Source organism: Anguilla anguilla, chromosome 6 (genome assembly GCF_013347855.1).
Source record: "Anguilla anguilla isolate fAngAng1 chromosome 6, fAngAng1.pri, whole genome shotgun sequence".
In the NCBI taxonomy this organism is placed as follows: domain Eukaryota; kingdom Metazoa; phylum Chordata; class Actinopteri; order Anguilliformes; family Anguillidae; genus Anguilla; species Anguilla anguilla.
In genome coordinates, this window is record NC_049206.1 from 22,216,877 (window position 1) to 22,235,351 (window position 18,475).

Consider the following 18,475-nt stretch of genomic DNA (forward strand, 5'->3'; position numbering starts at 1 on the left):
CACGCCATCTTAAAGACTTGTGATCGGAGAATGCAGAAGCAGCTTAAGACGGTGGAATAAATTAGAATCTTAAATAACTTGATCTGCGCAGATGAATTTGTGGCATCTGTGATAATTGCTTTTTTGACAATGGTCTGTTTGTTTGTGCGTGGCGGTAATTATTCACAGCGTTAAGACGAATTGGGCCAGCACATGAGGCCCGTGACTGTGCAAGAGTGCTTCTGAACCACACCACATATGTGGCCTGGATGCATGTGTAAGAATTGTATGAATGTATGAATATATGAATGTCAAATGACAGGGATCTTAGAGTCAGTATTGGACAGTGTAATCGGGCTGCAGCTCGCTGGGCCAGTTCCCACTCGTGGCCTGCCAGACGGATTTCGGCAGCGGGCATTTTCACCCCTCCCCCGCTCTTAAATCGCATCTTTATCAGACGCGGCGTCTCTAGCCCACCGTGAAACTAGGAGCTGGAGTAATCAGGAAATGCAATCAATGCAGTTACTGTGAGGGTTTCCCCATTTTGTATTTAGTTGAGGTCTTGTGGCGGCAAACATCCTTCTTATGGATACTAATTCTGACGTGGCACCAGTATATAATCTTGTGTCCGTGTGTGTGTGCACACGTTTGTGCGTGTGTGTGTGTGTGTGTGTGTGTGTGTGTGTGGCTCCCTCCCTTTCTCTCTGTTGTTGTCTCTGTCTGTCCGTGTCATCTCTTTCTACCATTTTTATAGTAACAACTGAAAAATGTGGGCATATTACAATGTTTGTAATTTCAGCATTCATAAATTCAAAATAAGTTTTGCTCTTGCTGTGGTGAAACAGGTTTTAGACAATGCGGGCATTGATATGTTAGTCTAATTTGTGTGCAACAGTCTTATGGTGCGACTGATCGGCAACATGTCGCTTCTCATTCTGTTCCTCTTCATGGAACTTGGCTCTCTGCGCATCTCCTGGCACAGATTCCCCCGACAAAGAACACATATTCCATTTCCTGTTATATACTGTAGCTACTGGTTTGCGTCTTTTTGGCTACATCAGTTTTCCTGACCAAAATCCATTCATATAGCTAACTCATATTTTTAGCTGCCATCTTAACATATTTGACTGTTTTATTGGTGCAAATTACATATTGCATTTGCCGCGTAGCACTGTTTCTGTAGAAACTCCCTATATCAGCGGGGTGCCAGCGGTCCAATGCACTGGTCACAATGTTCCCAGTGTCGTTGGAACAAACGACAAAACTCTCAAACTTGCTCTAAATGTTCATTTTCCTGTTGTGCAAACTGAGCGGGACAGTGAACTTCAGGATGGTGAAGTTTACGCAGTGATTCAAAGCATAGCCCTTAACATCACCAGTCAGCAGATTGGCTGTAATTTTTGGGCTTCATAATGTCTTGTTAAACCGACAAACTCCAACGCTTTTTAGCACCAAAATCTTAGGCTGCCACCTTATTTCTTTACTAAAGTAAATCTAGACTAAACTTATCTAATGCTAGCCAGTAAGATGACTTGTAACATATTCATTGTAATTTTATTCCACAATGTCACTTTCTTGATGTATTGATGTTATTTTCGCAAAATGGTAGCAGTGCTTTGTGAAGAGAGGCTGTTCAAAGGAATGTTTATTGATGCATGCACTCCAAAAACGGTGCACTAAAAGTTAGGACGTTATTGAAGTAGCACAGTTTTTTTTTTATTTTTTATTTTTTTTTTTTTTTATCTGTTTTAAAAAATTTTTTAATGCAGCACGGTCCGGTGTATTACCGGATATTGGCCAAATCCTGGTGTTCAACCTCATGTTGATGCCGAACTGACGGCAGATTGGGGTGGGTAAACCCCAGCCCCTGAACCAGATTAGCGCTCGCTGTTATCTGCTACAGCTTTCCTGGGAATCCGCGCGTTTATTTAACCAACCACATCGGAAAAGGTATCGAACCACGAAAACCTGTAAGGTATCTGATTCCCGACCGGGATACCCACACGCCGCTCTGCTTACCCTGTCGTTTCTTCCTCTTCATCTTTAAACGGACCCCGGTGTTAATGGCCCCCACCCCTGAGCCGGGGCTTCCTCGTGTGCAGGAGCGGGGACAGGCCCTGTCAGGGCTGTCTGCTGGCAGGGAACAGGGCCCAGCACGGCAGTCTTCAGAGGAAGCCTTTGTTTCGTCTGCGAAGCAACTCGCCGAGCTCGCGGACTGCGCCCAAACGACAACACATCAGTCTGAGTCCCGCACGATTCTCAAGCACGACCGACGTGAAAGCCACGGGGTCAATTTCAGCGACTCCCTTTGGGGTTCTTCCAAATTATTGTTATTGTTGTTTGTTTGTTTGTTTTTTTTGCATTATTGGGCCCATTGATGCCTTCCTTCAGTGAAGTGTAGTAATGCAGGACCAAAAATTTTCACCCTTTAAGTTTAGGCTATACCAGTATTGTGTTATCAAATGTGGCTTCATGCTATGATCTTTTACTTTTGTTTGCACAACGTTTGCCATCGGGATTATAAGACTTCATAACTCCATTATTATCAGTTTGTGTGCATGTACTTACAGATGATCCCTGTGGCAAGTAAATGGTCTCATTTTAATACAGAAATAAAATAACTTGATTATTGCATGTTACAGCTTTAGTTTTTTTTTTGAGGTAAAGCGTTTGCATTCGCGAGCATCATGTGTCGTATATCTGAGTTTTTCTGCCATTGTCAATGCAGTTACTTTTACCGTTTCACAGACTTCGGTATTGCAGAATCTGTGGAGTGCAGGAATTCTTGGCACATTTTTTGTAATATCCAGTTGTATTACGGAGAAATGTGTGCATGTGTGCAGGGTTTTTCCTGGCTCAAAAACAGGCTAAGGCGGTAAGTTGGCGTGGGTCAGTGCTCATCTGGTCTGTTGTCCATTGTTCAGCCTTGGCTGCCACCTGTGATCTTCCCGTACTGACCCATAAGGTTTGGAGCTCCACTGATCAAATTAGACCCGTAACAGACTAAGGGAGTTAGATATTGTATCTGTATTGTATCAAATTCACCTAAAAAAGGTTAACATTTCACACTTCATTTTTTATAAACTTTGTAGAACTGCCTAATCATCTTTTTGTAGTTTCTGTGGATTTAATGTATGTGGTCCAGCAATTTTCCACCCTCCAGTCTTAGTGGTACTTAGTGGTATCTGTTACTGTGAAGAAACTGTCCAACTTCTTGTAATATTCGACTCTTACCTTTGCAGTCTACCACTGCCAAGACCTATCGTGCCACTGTGTCGGGTGGAAAAAATCAGCATGTTAGACAAAAATGCACTCATTGATAAAACGTGAATAAATTCTTCTATGGTTGCCCCGTTCGCCCATATTTTTGGAATTTCTCCAAGGTAGACCATAAAATCTGCGAGGCAGCCAGCTTGAAATGTTACGTGCCCTGCTGTGCGTGTGCGTGGACACGTCCGCGTTGTCTCATTAGCAAGCCCCGTGTGGGACGTGGCTCCGTGCGCTGTGCTCAGCGCAAGCCTCAACACGGCACAGCCCAAGGCTGTTTTCCAGAGACGCGGTCCAAGTGGCGTTGTCGATTCAGCGCGATTCCACCGAGGCTGTAGCGCCGCCTTTTGTCCTTGAGCGCGTCGCACGCCTCCCTCACCCCCCGACGGAACGCCCCGCGGCGTTCGTTTTGTCCGCAAAAACTGTTATTCCAGGGCGTTAAGGATTTATCCTGAAGGGGCAGGTAAATCTTAAACTGGAACTTCCGCATGACCGACTCGAGCGGCTGTAAAACCGCTCGAGTCACAGCAGAGAAACTTTGGCCGGCGGTAGATTGCGTCTGCATCCTTCCCCACCCCCCCTCCCCCTTCCCCGCCCCCCCCCCCCCCTTTTTTTTTTCCACGCTCCAGGCTGAGAGAGGTGCGTGTAAACGAATGCGGAATCGTTTCCGCAGACGCGCTCGGCCTCGCGCTCCGCGCCGTCGTAAATTAACCAGGCCCTCCCTTGCGAAACGAGAGCGCTGAAATAAACTGATGCGGTTTGGTATGAGCTAACTAACCGTTCGGCTGCGCGACCGAAAGGGTTTTGGAGTTTTGGCTCGTCGCGGCATGGCGCTGCGCTGCCGTTCGCTTCCGCTAGGAAGCCGCGGAGTTTGGTTCTCCAGCGTTCGCTGCTTTTCTGCATCGGTTTTCTAGTCTCTGCCCTCGTAAACGGGATTTTCAGATTTTCCTGCATGAGAAACGTCGGCTGTACCATGATCTCCTCTCCCTAGATGGGTAGACTACGGATCCTGGCCCAGCCATTTTTATGTGGTGAGGATGAGTGGGGCCCGGTTGTGGACATTAGAATTGTGTACCATTGATTCATAACCTTGCACAGAAAGGCACACCAAGTTTAATGGGGTTTGATCTGTGTCCATGGTCATTATACATGGTTTCTCAAGGGCTTAGGTGGTGACTTTGTGTGACAGTGACTGGTAGGTCCGGCTTTAATTCTGTTGTCAAATTGACGTGTTGTTTTCCTCTATTTAGCTACATTTAGAATTTAAAGTTCTGGTCTTCAAGAGACTACCACAATGCCTTGAGATGGACTAGAAAAAATAAACACATGTCAAAAATTGAAAATAGGGTTACATATTGTAAGTGCCAGAATTGGGGGGGGGAGATATAGCCTACACTGTAGGAATCACTTATTGTAATGGGGTCATTCTACAGGATTTAACCGATTAGTGTGTAGTTCTGGTATTTGCATAGAATTTCCAAATCCCAAACCATTTCCCATTCATTCCATTGTGAAGAGATTGCATATTTGCATTACATAAACCATTAGAGCATATTTGGGATATTTTCATGTAATTATGTCCTATTACAATGCATAATGACCTATAAGTAAATGTTAAAAGTCTACATGAACTGACAATTGCTCTATAAAGACTCAAACTGCCAAAATTTACTAAGGTAGCCGGTTTCTGTTGAAAACCACAGAGAAGGCGACCGCTTGAATGGCATGCACTGTCGTTGCCACTCTCTCTTGCTCTTTATGCAGTTATGAGGATTCGACTGTAGTTAATTTACCATGTCGTGTTGCAGGTTAACTTGAAAGCAGTCAAAACATAAAATAAAAAAACGTAATGCTGTAGCCTTCACGACTAAATTGTACTAGTAAGTGCACGGTTCATTTCTAATTGTTTTGCTGGTTTTATTTTTAGTTTTTTGTACAATTTTCCTTTAGGTTGCTTGAAATTTCAATGCAGGAAAAACCCTGTTGTATGTTCAAAGCCCACGAACATGGAAAAACACTTTCGTAATGAAGGAAAACTTTTTCTGGGGGGGATACGTAGGCCTACCTCCAGTTTCACAGTCATCCATCATTTTAACCTTTTTTTCTCATTCACCTGATTCATATGCCTGGAATTCTCCTTTGGAAGTGGGTACTTTTGTTTGTGGTATTGGTTACAAATGTGGATGCGTTCCTTGCCAGGAAATGCATTTTGAATTAGCGGTAGATATTTTTTCAGAAATCTTTCCACTTGTATTGGCCATGTGAAATATATGGCGGTCCTGGCAGGAAGAAGAGATGTTTTCGAACACCTCCCGCTTGGTTAGGTGTAGTGGTGTCGTGGCAACGGGCCTGCTGGACTCATGCCAGATATCTGTTTTCGTTTGTGTGTCAAACTCTGTAACATGCAAGATTAAACTGCATATCTGTAAAGGAATAAAATTTTTTGTCAGAAACTATGCTTCCTTTTTCTTTCTCTGCCATGAGGTTGAAGCTTGGTAAATGATTTTCTCCCTGAATTATTCCCAGTTAAGTTGGCTGCTTCCATGTGTTTGTGTGGATTATTTTCCGGAAGCATTATACGATTGTTTTTGCTTCGCTTTTTCCTGACAAAGGATTATTTTATCAGGGCTCTGTTAATCTGCTGGTCTGCAAGTGTTTCATCAGTCCTGTGTGTGCGTGTGCTCGTGTGCCTGAATGCACGTATCTGCTTGTTTTTTTTAAAACGTTTTTGTGTGTCCCCGTGTGCTTGTGTGTGTGTGTGTGTGGTGTGAAAGAGAGAGAATTTGTGCCTGAATGCACATATCTCTGCATGTTTTGTGGCTGTGTGCATGTTTGTGTGTTCCTCTGCCTGAATGCATGCGTCTCTGCATGTTTTGTGTGTGTGTGCGTGTGCGTGTGCGTGTGTGTGTGAGATCAATGATTTTCCTCACTAACCCCTGTGCACCGACTCATTCTGCCAACACAAACCAGCCTGCTCCTTGCATTTTTCCTTTGAAGGCGGGTTTGACAGTGCGTCCAAATTTTTCCCACTGTAATTTTCTTATAAAAAGTCAGTCTGGGACTCCAAACCGCAACTGCAGCGTACTCTCCGTAAACAGTAATTAGCCTTCAGTTCGGTAGACGTCAACCCTGCTAGCGGCCCGACGCTAAACCGGCCCGGATCTTTCCGCCGCGACTGCTCCACCGTTCTGAACACGAGCTAGCGCTCCGCCGCCTCGCGCCAGCCGCGCGTTTGCATAAACGCGGCCGGGCTGAACGACCTCTCTCCGACCGCAGACGCCGCCCTCAAGGGGAGGCCCAAGGGGTGTGAAGTTTCTCGCTGCCGGTTTTACGAGGCTTCGCGCAGTCGGTCACCCGCCGCGACGCCGTTGGTCTCTCCCTCAGGGGGCAGAATCGTTCACCCCGGACCGTCCGACACTCATTAACCTCGGTTTTGAACGAGTTCTTCTCTTTGCGCATGAGCGAGTTCACATTTAGCGGGCAGCGTTTCACTCGGCTAGACCTTTTCCATTGCGTCACGGCCCGGAGGCAAAGCTAGCGTCGGGGCTCAGAGGAGCTAACCGCACGTTAAAAAAATTAATTACAATTCTCTCTTTCTTTCTTTTCAGTCCAAGGCAGATGGTCAGGCTCTCTTGACCGAGGTTTTCCTGAGGTTCAATCTCATTGAGAGCGACTACTTTGGCCTGGAGTTTCAGAACACGCAGGCAAACTGGGTATGTATTTAACTGCGAGGAGGGAGGCCCTGCATCGGCCATTTTAAATGAGGCGGTTCTCCTGTCACTCAAAGCTAAATGAGAGGGTTTGGGAAAACCGGACTGCCATGGCTTTGTTCTTTCAGCCGATTGGCTTTGAGGGTTCGGAAGCTTTCCGTTTCTATGGTGCCTACACAGTAATGCAATGCATGTTGCAACATCAGAGACCTACACTGTTATGGACAAAGAGGTGACTTACTGTAGGTGAATATTACATTACATTACATGCATTTAGCAGACGCTCTTATCCAGAGCGACGTACAACAAGTGCATTAGTTCAAGGTGCAGAGGTGCAGAAAAACACATTAGAGTGAAGTAAAGATCATATTGCCAGAAGTGACCACAGATCAGGACTCAAACCCTGTAGGGTAGCCTGTTCAGCAAACAAACAAACAATCCTGCCAAGTACAAAACTAGCACTGAAATCACATTTGCCTAATCAGAATCAGACAACACAATCCTGTCAAATACAAAACTAACATGATCGCATTAGCCTAACTAGGTACATTGAGCTAAACTAGAGGCTAGGGAGGGGTGGGGAGAGGTGCAGCCTGAAGAGGTGAGTCTTTAGTCTGCACTTGAAGGTAATCAGATTCTCTTCTGTTCTGACCGCCACGGGAAGGTCATTCCATCAGCAATGAATACATTTGTGAATATAAAAAGTATAGTTTAGCGTATCATCCGAAAACTGTAATAACACTTTTACATTTCCCTTCTCTCCAGAGAAGTGGCCCAGTACAACTTTTAGTTGTCTGACTGAGGGGACCAAATGAAACGTTCCTAAAATGGATTGGAGAAAGCAGGGAAAGGAGATGTTTATGAATAGCAGGAAGACCTGAAACCCAGAGCAGCATTGAATGTGAGGTGGTCAGTTCTTAGCTGTTGTGCATATGGATTTTAAAAGTCATGCTAGAAAGGGTGCAGTTGACTATAATAGACTGATTTATTCACGCATGCTTATTGCATGTAAATGTGTGCACCCATACAAAACTATGAGCACTCAGACATTTTCCCCATAAATGTGTTTCTCCACACATGAGCCGTTACTGTAGCCCCCTCAGGCCATGCTGTCGTGATCGCCCCGGTTTCCTGGCAGTGCTTGTTCTACCAGGGCCAATACATTGCAATCCACCCTTCCACCAGTCTCAAATGCACCGTGTTTGCCTTGACATGAAAGAATGGTTAGAACGGTTACGACGAAACACGATTTTCACGGCCTGTGCATAACGGGCCCCGTGTCCGCGCCTCGCTCGTCTCATTTCCCGCCTTTTTTTCCCCCCCAGATGTGGCTGGAGCCCGCGAAGCTCATAGTGAAACAAGTCAGGAGTAAGTAGAGCTCACACCCTGCTTCGTTTAACGTACGGATTTCGGTTGCCAGATTTACCTCGCCTGAGCGTGTTGTGATTTAAATCCTTTTTTTTGGGTTTTCAGGGCCCAGGAACGCTCTCTTCAGGCTGTCGGTGAAGTTCTTTCCCCCCGACCCTGGCCAGCTGCAGGAGGAGTACACAAGGTCATTGTCCCATGAAGCAGCACCTCCACGTCTTAACAGGCATTTAAAACGAAGGGACTGCAGCGCCTCACGCTAAGTTAACCTTGCAGGATGCTAGCAGACAAACCTGGAATTTTTGTTTGATTCCCTTTTCCAGTCATGGAAAAGTCATGGAATATGATAAAATGACTTAAATGTAATGGAAAATATTTACTTGTTTTCTACATTTGTTACACCAAAATATTTTTTGTTGTAGGCCAAAAATCACCCCTCCCCACAATACCTCATATGCACCCACTGTTCTTGCTCGCAGTCTCCTCCCCTATATATTATAAGTGTTGGTCACATAGAATGTCCTGGAAATGGAGCAAGAGTGTGAACCCTGATTACCCTTATCATTGGTTTCAGAACGCTGTGTGGATTATTGCAATGCTCAGTGATGAAATTTAAATGCGATAGCAGTAATTAAATGTAATTGTGTAGTGACGAGTGGGAAATGCTGGAGTTTGCTGCATAGTGCAGAAGGACTGCCCCCTGTTGGATGTTTGACACAAGTCTGGTGGTCCTGCAGGTACCTGTTTGCCCTGCAGATAAAGAGAAACCTCACGGAGGGTCGGCTGGCCTGCACTGAGAACACTGCTGCACTGCTGGCCTCTCACCTGGTGCAGTGTGAGTAACCCCGCCTCCTTTCTCTCCTATTGGGCCTCGCAAACAAGACGTACATTTCCTGTGACCCCGTCCCTTGCAGCTGTTTGTTGTTTCATTAAAACATTTGCATGAAAAACTACAGCAATGCAAAAAAGGTTTAACACAATTGTCAGTGAACAGGACAGTGATTTAGTAGGCGCCGTTACCTAAAATGAAGACTGTCAGTCTCGGCATTCCTGGAATGCCTGGGATTGTCCTGAACGTAATGCGTTTGACTGGCGACGCGGGTTTAACTGCGAGTTACGCACTGCGCTTCCTTTCCCGCAGCGGAGATCGGCGACTACGACGAGATGGCAGACCGCGAGTTCCTGAAGGCGAACAAGCTGCTGCCCAATCAGGAGAAGGTTCAGGAGAAGATCATGGAGCTCCACCGGCGCCACCTGTGAGTTTGGCCTCAATGAAATGCACACTGGCCTGGTCCCCCTAGAAAAAGCTATCTTTCTGAATGGGATTCATCTGGATAAATGAAGTATAAATTAATGGGATCTTGTGCCAGGTCTTGAAAGTGTTTCCAACAAACAGACAAGAAAGTTACTGAATACTGAGTGCAGGCATGTCGAATACACTTTTAAAAAGCACTTCTGGATACTTTTGAAATTTCTGCCAGTTACTGGCAATTTTAAACAGATGCTGTTTTTACCATTGTTCAGAAGAAAACTGTTTTTCATTTTTTATTGTACATTTTGATCAGTTATGAGATCAGTGTTCTGTGGGAGACTTTTCAAATTTTCTGGTGTCTAAAAATGAAAGCATTTCAAATTTGTGTTTGACTAAAGTCTTTAGCCTGCCTGCCTCACTGCCACCGAACTCTGACAAGATATACCTGTCTGCCTCTCCCAGTCAGTGACACTGACCCCAGCCTCTGTGCCTCACACTGACAAGAGTAGTGTACACTTGCTACACTCTGGTTCATCTTAAATTGTAAGAGTGCCTTGCCACCTCACGCCAGCAGTGCTGTAAAGCTCATGCTGACCCCATAAACTCCAGTACACTTCACACACAGTCACCAACAAGTCACATACCCGTGAAATTTCTCTCTCAAAATGGCTGAAGTTGCACCTCCCTTGCTTTGTTGTCCACTAAGCTAGCATTTTGCAGCCATGGTACCACGGCATGTAGATGTGGTGCCAGGCTGACCAAATAAATAAAAAATGTTTAAGATTAAAATGATAAATGCATGAAAATAGTCTACTTATTGAAATGAAAGACCCCAAATCCTCCCACTTACCTGTGTGACTTTGAACTCTCTGGCCATTGGCAGGGTCTGGAGTTTTTAGTTGGCGGATGATTTGAGCACCCTTTCTTATCCTGATTGGCGGTCATTTCATGTGGTGTCTGCTTTTCTACCAGAATGTGAACGTACCATCAAAGCTGAAAGCAAGGCCCTCTGCGCTGCTTCAGTATCTGTTGGTTGCGGTGTAGCCCATAGGTTCTGTCTACACCCTGACGGTTAGATGTTGTGTTGGGTATTTAACCTCGTGGCCAGACGAATACTGGTTACAGGTATCGACCTCAGAACTTCCATATCATGAATCCCTAATTCTCTCTGAATATTCACCCTGGTTCTTTCCAGGAAGCACCCACCCTCTGACAGGGGTATAGACCGATGTGATCTTGGGTTCTATTCTCCAGGACTTTGGCCTGTGCTTATGAAAATGCATTAATCCCTCCTGGCTGACAATGAGGTGACATCAGGTCCCCAGCCCCCCCCCCCTCTAATCCTCCTCTGCCCCCCCGGGTTTAATTAGCCGTGTGGCCCGCAAGCCCAGACGAGGCCATAAGGGGATGAACTTAGGGGATGAGCCAAATTAGAATGCGCTGATGAGCTGACAAGGGGCCAGATCACCACAATTAGAGGCGAGCATTTAGGGGATTTGATACCCCCACCCCCATGATGGTGTTGTTGGGGGAATCACACCAGTTGCTTCCTTGAAAGAAAGGGGGTGAAGGGCTGTTTTTTCATCCCTCCTGAATTGGCTCCTGTGAGTGAGGTTGCTTATTTGGATGATGCCAGTGTTGAACAGGCTCATTAGTTACTTTAATCCTGCATATCAAAGAAAACACAGCTTGCCGGGATTGGAACGGGCACTCATAATAGGTTAGCCAGTCTAGGTCTTTCAACAAGCACATTATCACAAACGGCAACTCACTAACCTGCCCTACCATTATCGACACTAACCTGCTTCTGCTTAAACCTGAAGAGCTCAAATCGCTGTTCACTGAGAATAGTATCTCCTTCCGTGGTTTGGAATACTAGACATGTGCAATTTCAACTTGTGAAAATTTACCTCTTTCTTTGTTTTACATTAGCATTAATTCCAATTAAATGCATAGCATTTAATACATTTTTGCAACTGGTAATTCATGGGTGTAGCTTGCCCTGATTGGTAGCTCATGCTGTTTTAGCATGCACGGTCTCCCCACTGACCCTCCCTCCCCTCTCAGGGGCCAGACTCCGGCGGAGTCGGACTTCCAGGTCCTGGAGATCGCTCGCAAGCTGGAGATGTACGGGGTCCGCTTCCACCCCGCCGCCGACCGCGAGGGAACCAAGATCAACCTGACTGTGGCTCACCTGGGCCTGCAGGTCTTCCAGGTGAGGGGAAGACTCCATGGGTGTTCACTGGTGCATTATGGGAAGGGCTGAGCAATGTGGACGGCCTAACTGTTAATGTAATCTTTTCTGTAGGGCAACACAAAGATAAACACCTTCAACTGGTCCAAGATTCGCAAGCTGAGCTTCAAGAGGAAGAGGTTTCTGGTCAAGCTCCACCCTGAGGTTCATGTGGGTATTGCAGAGCCAAGAAGTGTGGCTGAGGCCTCTGCATAGAAGTGCCTCAGAGCAGGAGTTCTAATCTAGGATCATATCCTGATCTTATCTAGTATGAACTGAAATGCTAAACTGATCTTAGATCAGCATTTGTACTCCGTTATATGACAACAAACCTAAGGCTTTTGTTCAGGAAGCTTATCAGAGTAGGTGTGCTGATCTGTTATCAAGTGCTTCCTGTTCATGTCCATTGTAAGCCAAAAGACCATAACTGATCCTTGAGAATCAGGTCTCACACTTTCTCAGTACGCCATTGGTCAGGCAGGTTAGTGCAGCTTTGACCGTGGCTGCTGTGCCATGCATGCCCATTCCAGGGCCCCCACCAGGACACGCTGGAGTTCCTGATGGCCAGCCGGGACCAGTGCAAGGTCTTTTGGAAGAACTGCGTGGAGCACCACACCTTCTTCCGCCTGCTGGACCAGCCCAAGCCCAAGGCCAAAGCCATCCTCTTCAGCAGAGGCTCCTCCTTCAGATACAGGTGGGCGGGCCCTTTCCCCCCTCGGTCAGCGAACTACATTGTTAGGAGATGCTCTACAAAGCGACGCCTTAAAATTCGAGTTGCAAGGATGGGTGCAGGTTCACACCTATGTCTCTGAATTTTGTTATGGATCTTTTTTTTGGCTTATCAACGATTTTGGTTGAGTTATGCACTGCCGTCTGTCATTATTAGACTTTGTTGCTGTGCATTCCTTAAGTTTTACTATTTACTAACCTTACTGTAAAAACCGGTACAAACCTTATTATTCTGATTCCATAGTAATTGTCTGACTAAGGGAAAGGTTGTACTGATCTGCAGTTCACCTGGCTTGTGGTACATTGTGTAGCTGCATCGTTTTAGAAAGATTGGCCAGTTGAGACCATTGCAGTGTTGCTGTGTTTATGCCGTACTGTGTGGGGGCGGAAGTGTCGCCCCAGAGGAATCATGGGACACACCTGTGTGTTTCAGTGGGAGGACGCAGAAGCAGCTGGTGGAGTACGTGAGGGACAGCGGAATTCGGAGGACCCCCTACCAGAGGTGAGCAAGGGGAGGCCGCAGCACCTCTATACGACAGGCTCTCGTTCCGTCCTGCTCTGAGTGCTGTCCGAAACGACCTCGTTGTGACACGTTGTGTCTTTTCTCCGGCAGGAGGAACAGCAAAATGCACACGTCCTCTCGCTCCCTGTCCTCCGACGTGCCAAAGCAGGTTAGTCAGCGACGTCCACGCCAGACTCTGTTGCTAAGCGCCGCCCTCGTGAGCTCGACGACGTTCACCTCCTCCCTCCCCGCTTGTCGTTTTTTTGTAGAGCCTGTCCTTCAACGACAGCCTGAGGGCCCCGCCCTCCTCAGCCACGGTGTCCTTCCACTCCCTGCACGCCGTCGGCTCACCCCCACGAACGGAGCCCCAGGCCCCGCCCCACCCGCAGCAGACGGCTCCGCCCCCGAGCCCCCCAAGGGAGGACCCGGTCAAGACGCCACCCCCACCTCTGTACACCTTTCAAGGTACCTTCATTTATTCGTTTACTGGAGATATATGAAATCCTATTCATTGTCACTGTGGTTACTTAATGATAATTATTCCCGGTAATTGTTCCTCTGTATGATAAAAAGAACTATGAATCACATACATATACATACTGTACATGAACTATACATACTGTCCAGCATGCATGTGTGTTTGCGTGTCGGAGAGTAGACATTGCGTATTTGTTGGATAATAGGACTGATGACAGCATGCTAATGAATTTCCCTGTAAGGACCACCAATGTTTTATTTTATGTTTCCTTCATCTATTGTGTGGGGCATATAGCCTTCTAATTTTTCTTCTGTGACGGTCCACCAGTGTAACATATATTTAGAATTTAATGTGCATTTAATGTGCACTAATGTGTATTTATTTCGGACAGTACCTGTCTGTTCACGCCTGTACTTCATGTCAATCATACCATGCAAAGGCTTCCTGTCTGGCTGTTTGCTTTGTACAATCCCCCCCATGGGAACGCACAGGGTAGGATCAATGGATGTTGGTGGCAGCACTCTAAACCTGCAGTGATGGGAGAGAGCAGGTGGGGAGGAGGAAGGCCTCGTGGGTGGGGGCGGGGACTAGAGGGGGATTGTGGGACAGGTCTCCGGAATGTGTGGGTCGGCGCCGGCATGTTCCTCTCCCGGCCCGCAGGTGCAGCTCGCGGAAGCATTCGTCGGCGACATCCGCAGCAGGCTCCGCACGTAGCTACGGCAACGCGGGCAAGAAGGCGCCCCCTTCACTCGCAGTCTATTCTCAAACCTCACACCCCTGCTAGACCTCTCTGCTATGTGACCTCTGGCCACCAGGAGTTCCTCCCTTACAGAGACATAAATCCCATTTTACAACTCTTCTCCATTCTAGCCCCACAGCAGTAGAACTGACAACCTACAACAGAACGGCAGTCGCTGGCCGTCGGCACGCAGTGTGAAAACCTACCCTTTCACATGGCATTTCGGCCATGTGACCACAGGGACTCTTCTCTCGTAGCGTGAGCGAGTGTTTCTTCAGCTTCAGCCAGAGCTTTTTGTGATGGCTGTTATTAGCGCACTCCGCTTCAGCTTGTTTAAGGCCTTCAGCTTCACTGGGGCGCCGGTGTGTAACCCTTTCATCATTGTTTTATACAGTGACGCTTGGTATAAGAGTAATTGTAGTCTAGATCACTTATTTCCAGCTGTAAACGTGTTTGTGTGTCTGCTTTATGGTGAAACATTTTAATCTAGGTCTTTATTTCAAAATTTCTGAAGTAATATGATTTTTCAGAGAAAAACTGGTTGAAATACATCTTAGTACTGCCCTCTAATGTTTGATATTTTCTTTCTGCTTTCCACTCTGGCCCTGGCCCAATGGTGATATCACAGTACCCCTTTGGAGGTAGTACAATGTCATATAAATGTCAATCAAGATATCCAGCGGGAAAATTGTTGCCACCAACAAATTTGTTCGTTGGCGTTTCAATGCCACGGAACACTGCTGGCGCCTGATTTGGTTAGATGCACTGTGGCCCTTGGTTTCGGCCCGATGTTTGGTACAAACTGGTACAACATGGTGGCCTGTTCATAAACTGTCTGTCTCATATTCCACATAAACAGACTGCTAAAATGTGATTCTGAAAACATTTGCGGTGAGAAATTGGGCATGTAATTGTTGAACCTTTCATGTTTGATCTGCACACCTAGTTTGTTTTGAGTTTCAGGTGCACAGTACAAATCGATTTTTGTATAGAGAATACTTTATGCAAATGAGATAGTCTCACCTACTCCACCCACTCCAGGAAGCATTTTTTATAATTGTGACGTAGGTGGAACCTGGCCTGAACAGTGAGTGTGATTACTCTTTAATTGCCTCACAGAAGACTTTTCAAAAGTCTTTGTTAATCTAGCCTTGTGTCCGACAATTAGGAAGATGCAATGATTAGAGGGTTAGACTAATGGCCTCCAGGTACTTGGACATGGGAATCCACCTGGGAACAGCCACATTAGTGCTGAGACTCTGCTCCCACCCTCCAGGCAGCATTGATGTGGTGTCTGGCTTTTAGCTCACATGCAGTTCTACTGATGAGCCAGATTCTCAGGCAGGACTCTGGCATACACGCCATCATTTTTACAGTATTCTCTTTTGCGTATTCCCCACAGATGTTAACCAGTCCATGTTTGCATACTCCGAATCAACGCATATATATTTTTCTCTTCAGTATAACTGCCCGCCCCCCTTTGTTTTTCCTTCTCCGGATAATGGATCACACATTGCGCGATTTAACAGAACAGAAAGCCACCCCTGAGCTTGCGGGCTTTTGAAGTCTTTGGACTGGGGCGGCCCACTCGTCTCAGTGCTGTGGAAAAGCAGCCCCAGTCCTGCCTCGCCTGTCTTCCAAAAAAAAAACCTGAGAGAGCCCTGATGCAAGAGGCCAACTTTCAGTGCCAGGGACCTGTCGATTCTCTCCGGGGACGAATAAAGTTTGACATTCGGTTTTCCTGCTGCCTGCGTGTTTCGTAGGCAACGGAACGATATCGGGGATTCCATCTACCGACACGCTTGCGGATTTTCTGGCTGTGGTTGCAGAAATATTCGTGCAGTGCCCGCAGATCTCTTAGGAATGCTTGTTGAGTAATGGATGACCGTGAATTTGAAGGAAAATATTTGATTGGCTGGAGGCAGATTTCTTCATGTACTTGTCTACTGTTCTGAAATTGAAGTTTGAGTGGCTGCTTATTGGTTTTACAGAAGTGCAAATCAAACCTTTCTTCACTTGCGGTTCAGGATTGATCACTGTTTATAGCGCGTTATTGAAACGCTATAAAAATCTGTAAAATTGTTTTGCATTGTTGTATAGTATTTAGTCCTCAAGCCTAGAAATCCTATCAGTACTGTCATCTCCTCTTTTTGTAATAATAACAATGTAACTGAGGGCCCTAAACACTTTTGTAGGAATCATTGCTGACCCGTAACGGAGTGTAGCACAGTGGGTAAGGAACTGGGCCTGTAACCGAAAGGTCGCAGGTTCGATTCCCGGGTAGGACACTGCCGTTGTACCCTTGAGCAAGGTACTTAACCGAAATTGCTTCAGTATATATCCATAAATGGATACAATGTAAAATACTATGTAAAAAAAGTTGCGTAAGTCGCTCTGGATAAGAGCGTCTGCTAAATGCTTGTAATGTAATATCTGATAGGGAATGAAACTACCTGGACTTGGGACAGGATGATGTCGCTGATATGGCTCCTGGGGTTCTTTGACTTTAGACTTTAGACAAGTCTTTCTGATCATCCGTATTAGCAGGGCGCTCTTTCCGCAGGCGGTGGTGGTTTGTTTGGAATTTTGAAATCAGGACTGCAGTGCTGTCCTTAGTCCGCTGTTGTGATGGTTTTGTAAAGCAGTGCCACCTACTGGTCTGTAGAATATCCATTCCCAATCCCTGAATTTGATCCTTGATTTTTCTTTTGTGTTGCAAGTATTGTATATTTTATTATTGTCTTTGCAGTAAATTACTGAAGGCATGTGTTTATAGAGTATAGATTTAAATGGCGATTACAGGTCCTCTTGTACTGATGAAAGTTTAAAAAAAACACAGATGTAATATTTAGAATCTGGATAGAAGCATTTTTGATCACTTTGCTTGTAGTCGAAACCACTACGGAAAATTTTATTCTCTACAAGTAGAGGTCAGATATGATCATATCTGTTCTCAAAAGTGCTTGTCTCACCTTGTCTTTAGGCCTTGTATATACGAGTCCGCCCTTTGTATATAAAATGTTTTCACTCCTGTAATTAGAAATTGTATTGTAATTACAGTTACAGTTGTAATGTAATTAAGAACTGGAGCTGACATTTAGATGCTACCGCTCCAGCGTGTCCGGCTCGGCGGTGCCAAGCTTTGTCAGCGGAGCGTTTAGCCGTGCTGGCGTGTGGTTAATGAGTACTGTCTGGCTTTGTTTGGCTGGAGTGATTTGGCAGGCTTTGTGCCTCTGGTTCCAGCCAGGCCATGCTGTTAGGATCACTGACTCACCCCCGTCTCTGCAGGGAGAGAAGACCCCCAGCAAGAAGCACACGACCACTGTTCCGATGATGTCACTTCCTCCCTAACTACTGACAAAATATTTAACTCCTCAAATTTACACGTACATACATTTACATTTTAAGCAGTTGGCAGATGCTTATATCGAGTGATTTAACCCAGCTTACATCTTACGTTTTTTATATATACAATGGATTTATACTGCTGGATATTTACTGTTCAATTCCATTGAATTGAAATGAAATTCTCTAATTTAAATTGTCTTTGTTCATTGAGGATTTTTTTCAATTAATGTAATTTCAGTTTGTTTTCCAACCCCCCCCCCCCCCTGCAAACACAAACGGATGTGCAAGGGTTTTCCCCAATGCTGTGTAATTGCGGTTCCGCTCAGCAGCTGGATTAACCTGAGCGGCTGACCTCTGCAGGTGTTCAGAGATGTTGCCCACTGCGCTCCTCTGTTTTTTGTGCATTTCAACGTGTCCAGGCAAAGTGTTCTCCGTCATTTTGTTTTTACTCCTGCCCTGTTCACATCATGTTCATGTACTAATCGGTATGTCTTCATGTATGTACATTCCCATTGACGTTTAGTCATCTTTACACTGCTACATTATTACTAATGTCGGGTATTTGTGGTATGACTATATTGGTATTCAGTTTGACAGCAGGTAATGTTTGTGGTGGTGAGAGCGAGCCCTCTGCTTAATTTCAGAGCTGCTCATGCGGCCGTATGAAACAACATTACCGTCAGGCCATTACCGTCAGTGAGATGGAGGGAGAGGGCGAGCTGGAGCCAGGGAGCGTCAGGGAAAGATGCCGAAAGCGAGAGGTCGAGTGCAGCTGTTCCAGGGGTCCCATTCACCGCAGCTGCCTGGGGTTTGGGGCTGTATCCAGCCTCTGATGAGTTCAGTAGTCTCTCTCTGAATCCTCTCCATGCGGTA

General features: G+C 46.0%; 1 protein-coding gene across 5 annotated transcripts in view; it reads left to right on the top strand.

The window, feature by feature from the left end:
• Positions 1-18,475, top strand: part of LOC118229876 (FERM, ARHGEF and pleckstrin domain-containing protein 2-like) — a 46,483-nt gene that overhangs the window by 12,489 nt on the left and 15,519 nt on the right. For all 5 annotated transcript variants that reach the window (XM_035422348.1, XM_035422351.1, XM_035422352.1 and 2 more), the window contains exons 3-13: positions 6,855-6,959; positions 8,282-8,324; positions 8,430-8,508; positions 9,059-9,156; positions 9,463-9,577; positions 11,641-11,788; positions 11,882-11,977; positions 12,337-12,500; positions 12,969-13,037; positions 13,149-13,206; positions 13,307-13,502. In XM_035422348.1, coding sequence (XP_035278239.1) covers positions 6,855-6,959; positions 8,282-8,324; positions 8,430-8,508; positions 9,059-9,156; positions 9,463-9,577; positions 11,641-11,788; positions 11,882-11,977; positions 12,337-12,500; positions 12,969-13,037; positions 13,149-13,206; positions 13,307-13,502 — 1,171 coding nt within the window. The remainder of the gene's footprint in view (positions 1-6,854; positions 6,960-8,281; positions 8,325-8,429; positions 8,509-9,058; positions 9,157-9,462; positions 9,578-11,640; positions 11,789-11,881; positions 11,978-12,336; positions 12,501-12,968; positions 13,038-13,148; positions 13,207-13,306; positions 13,503-18,475) is intronic.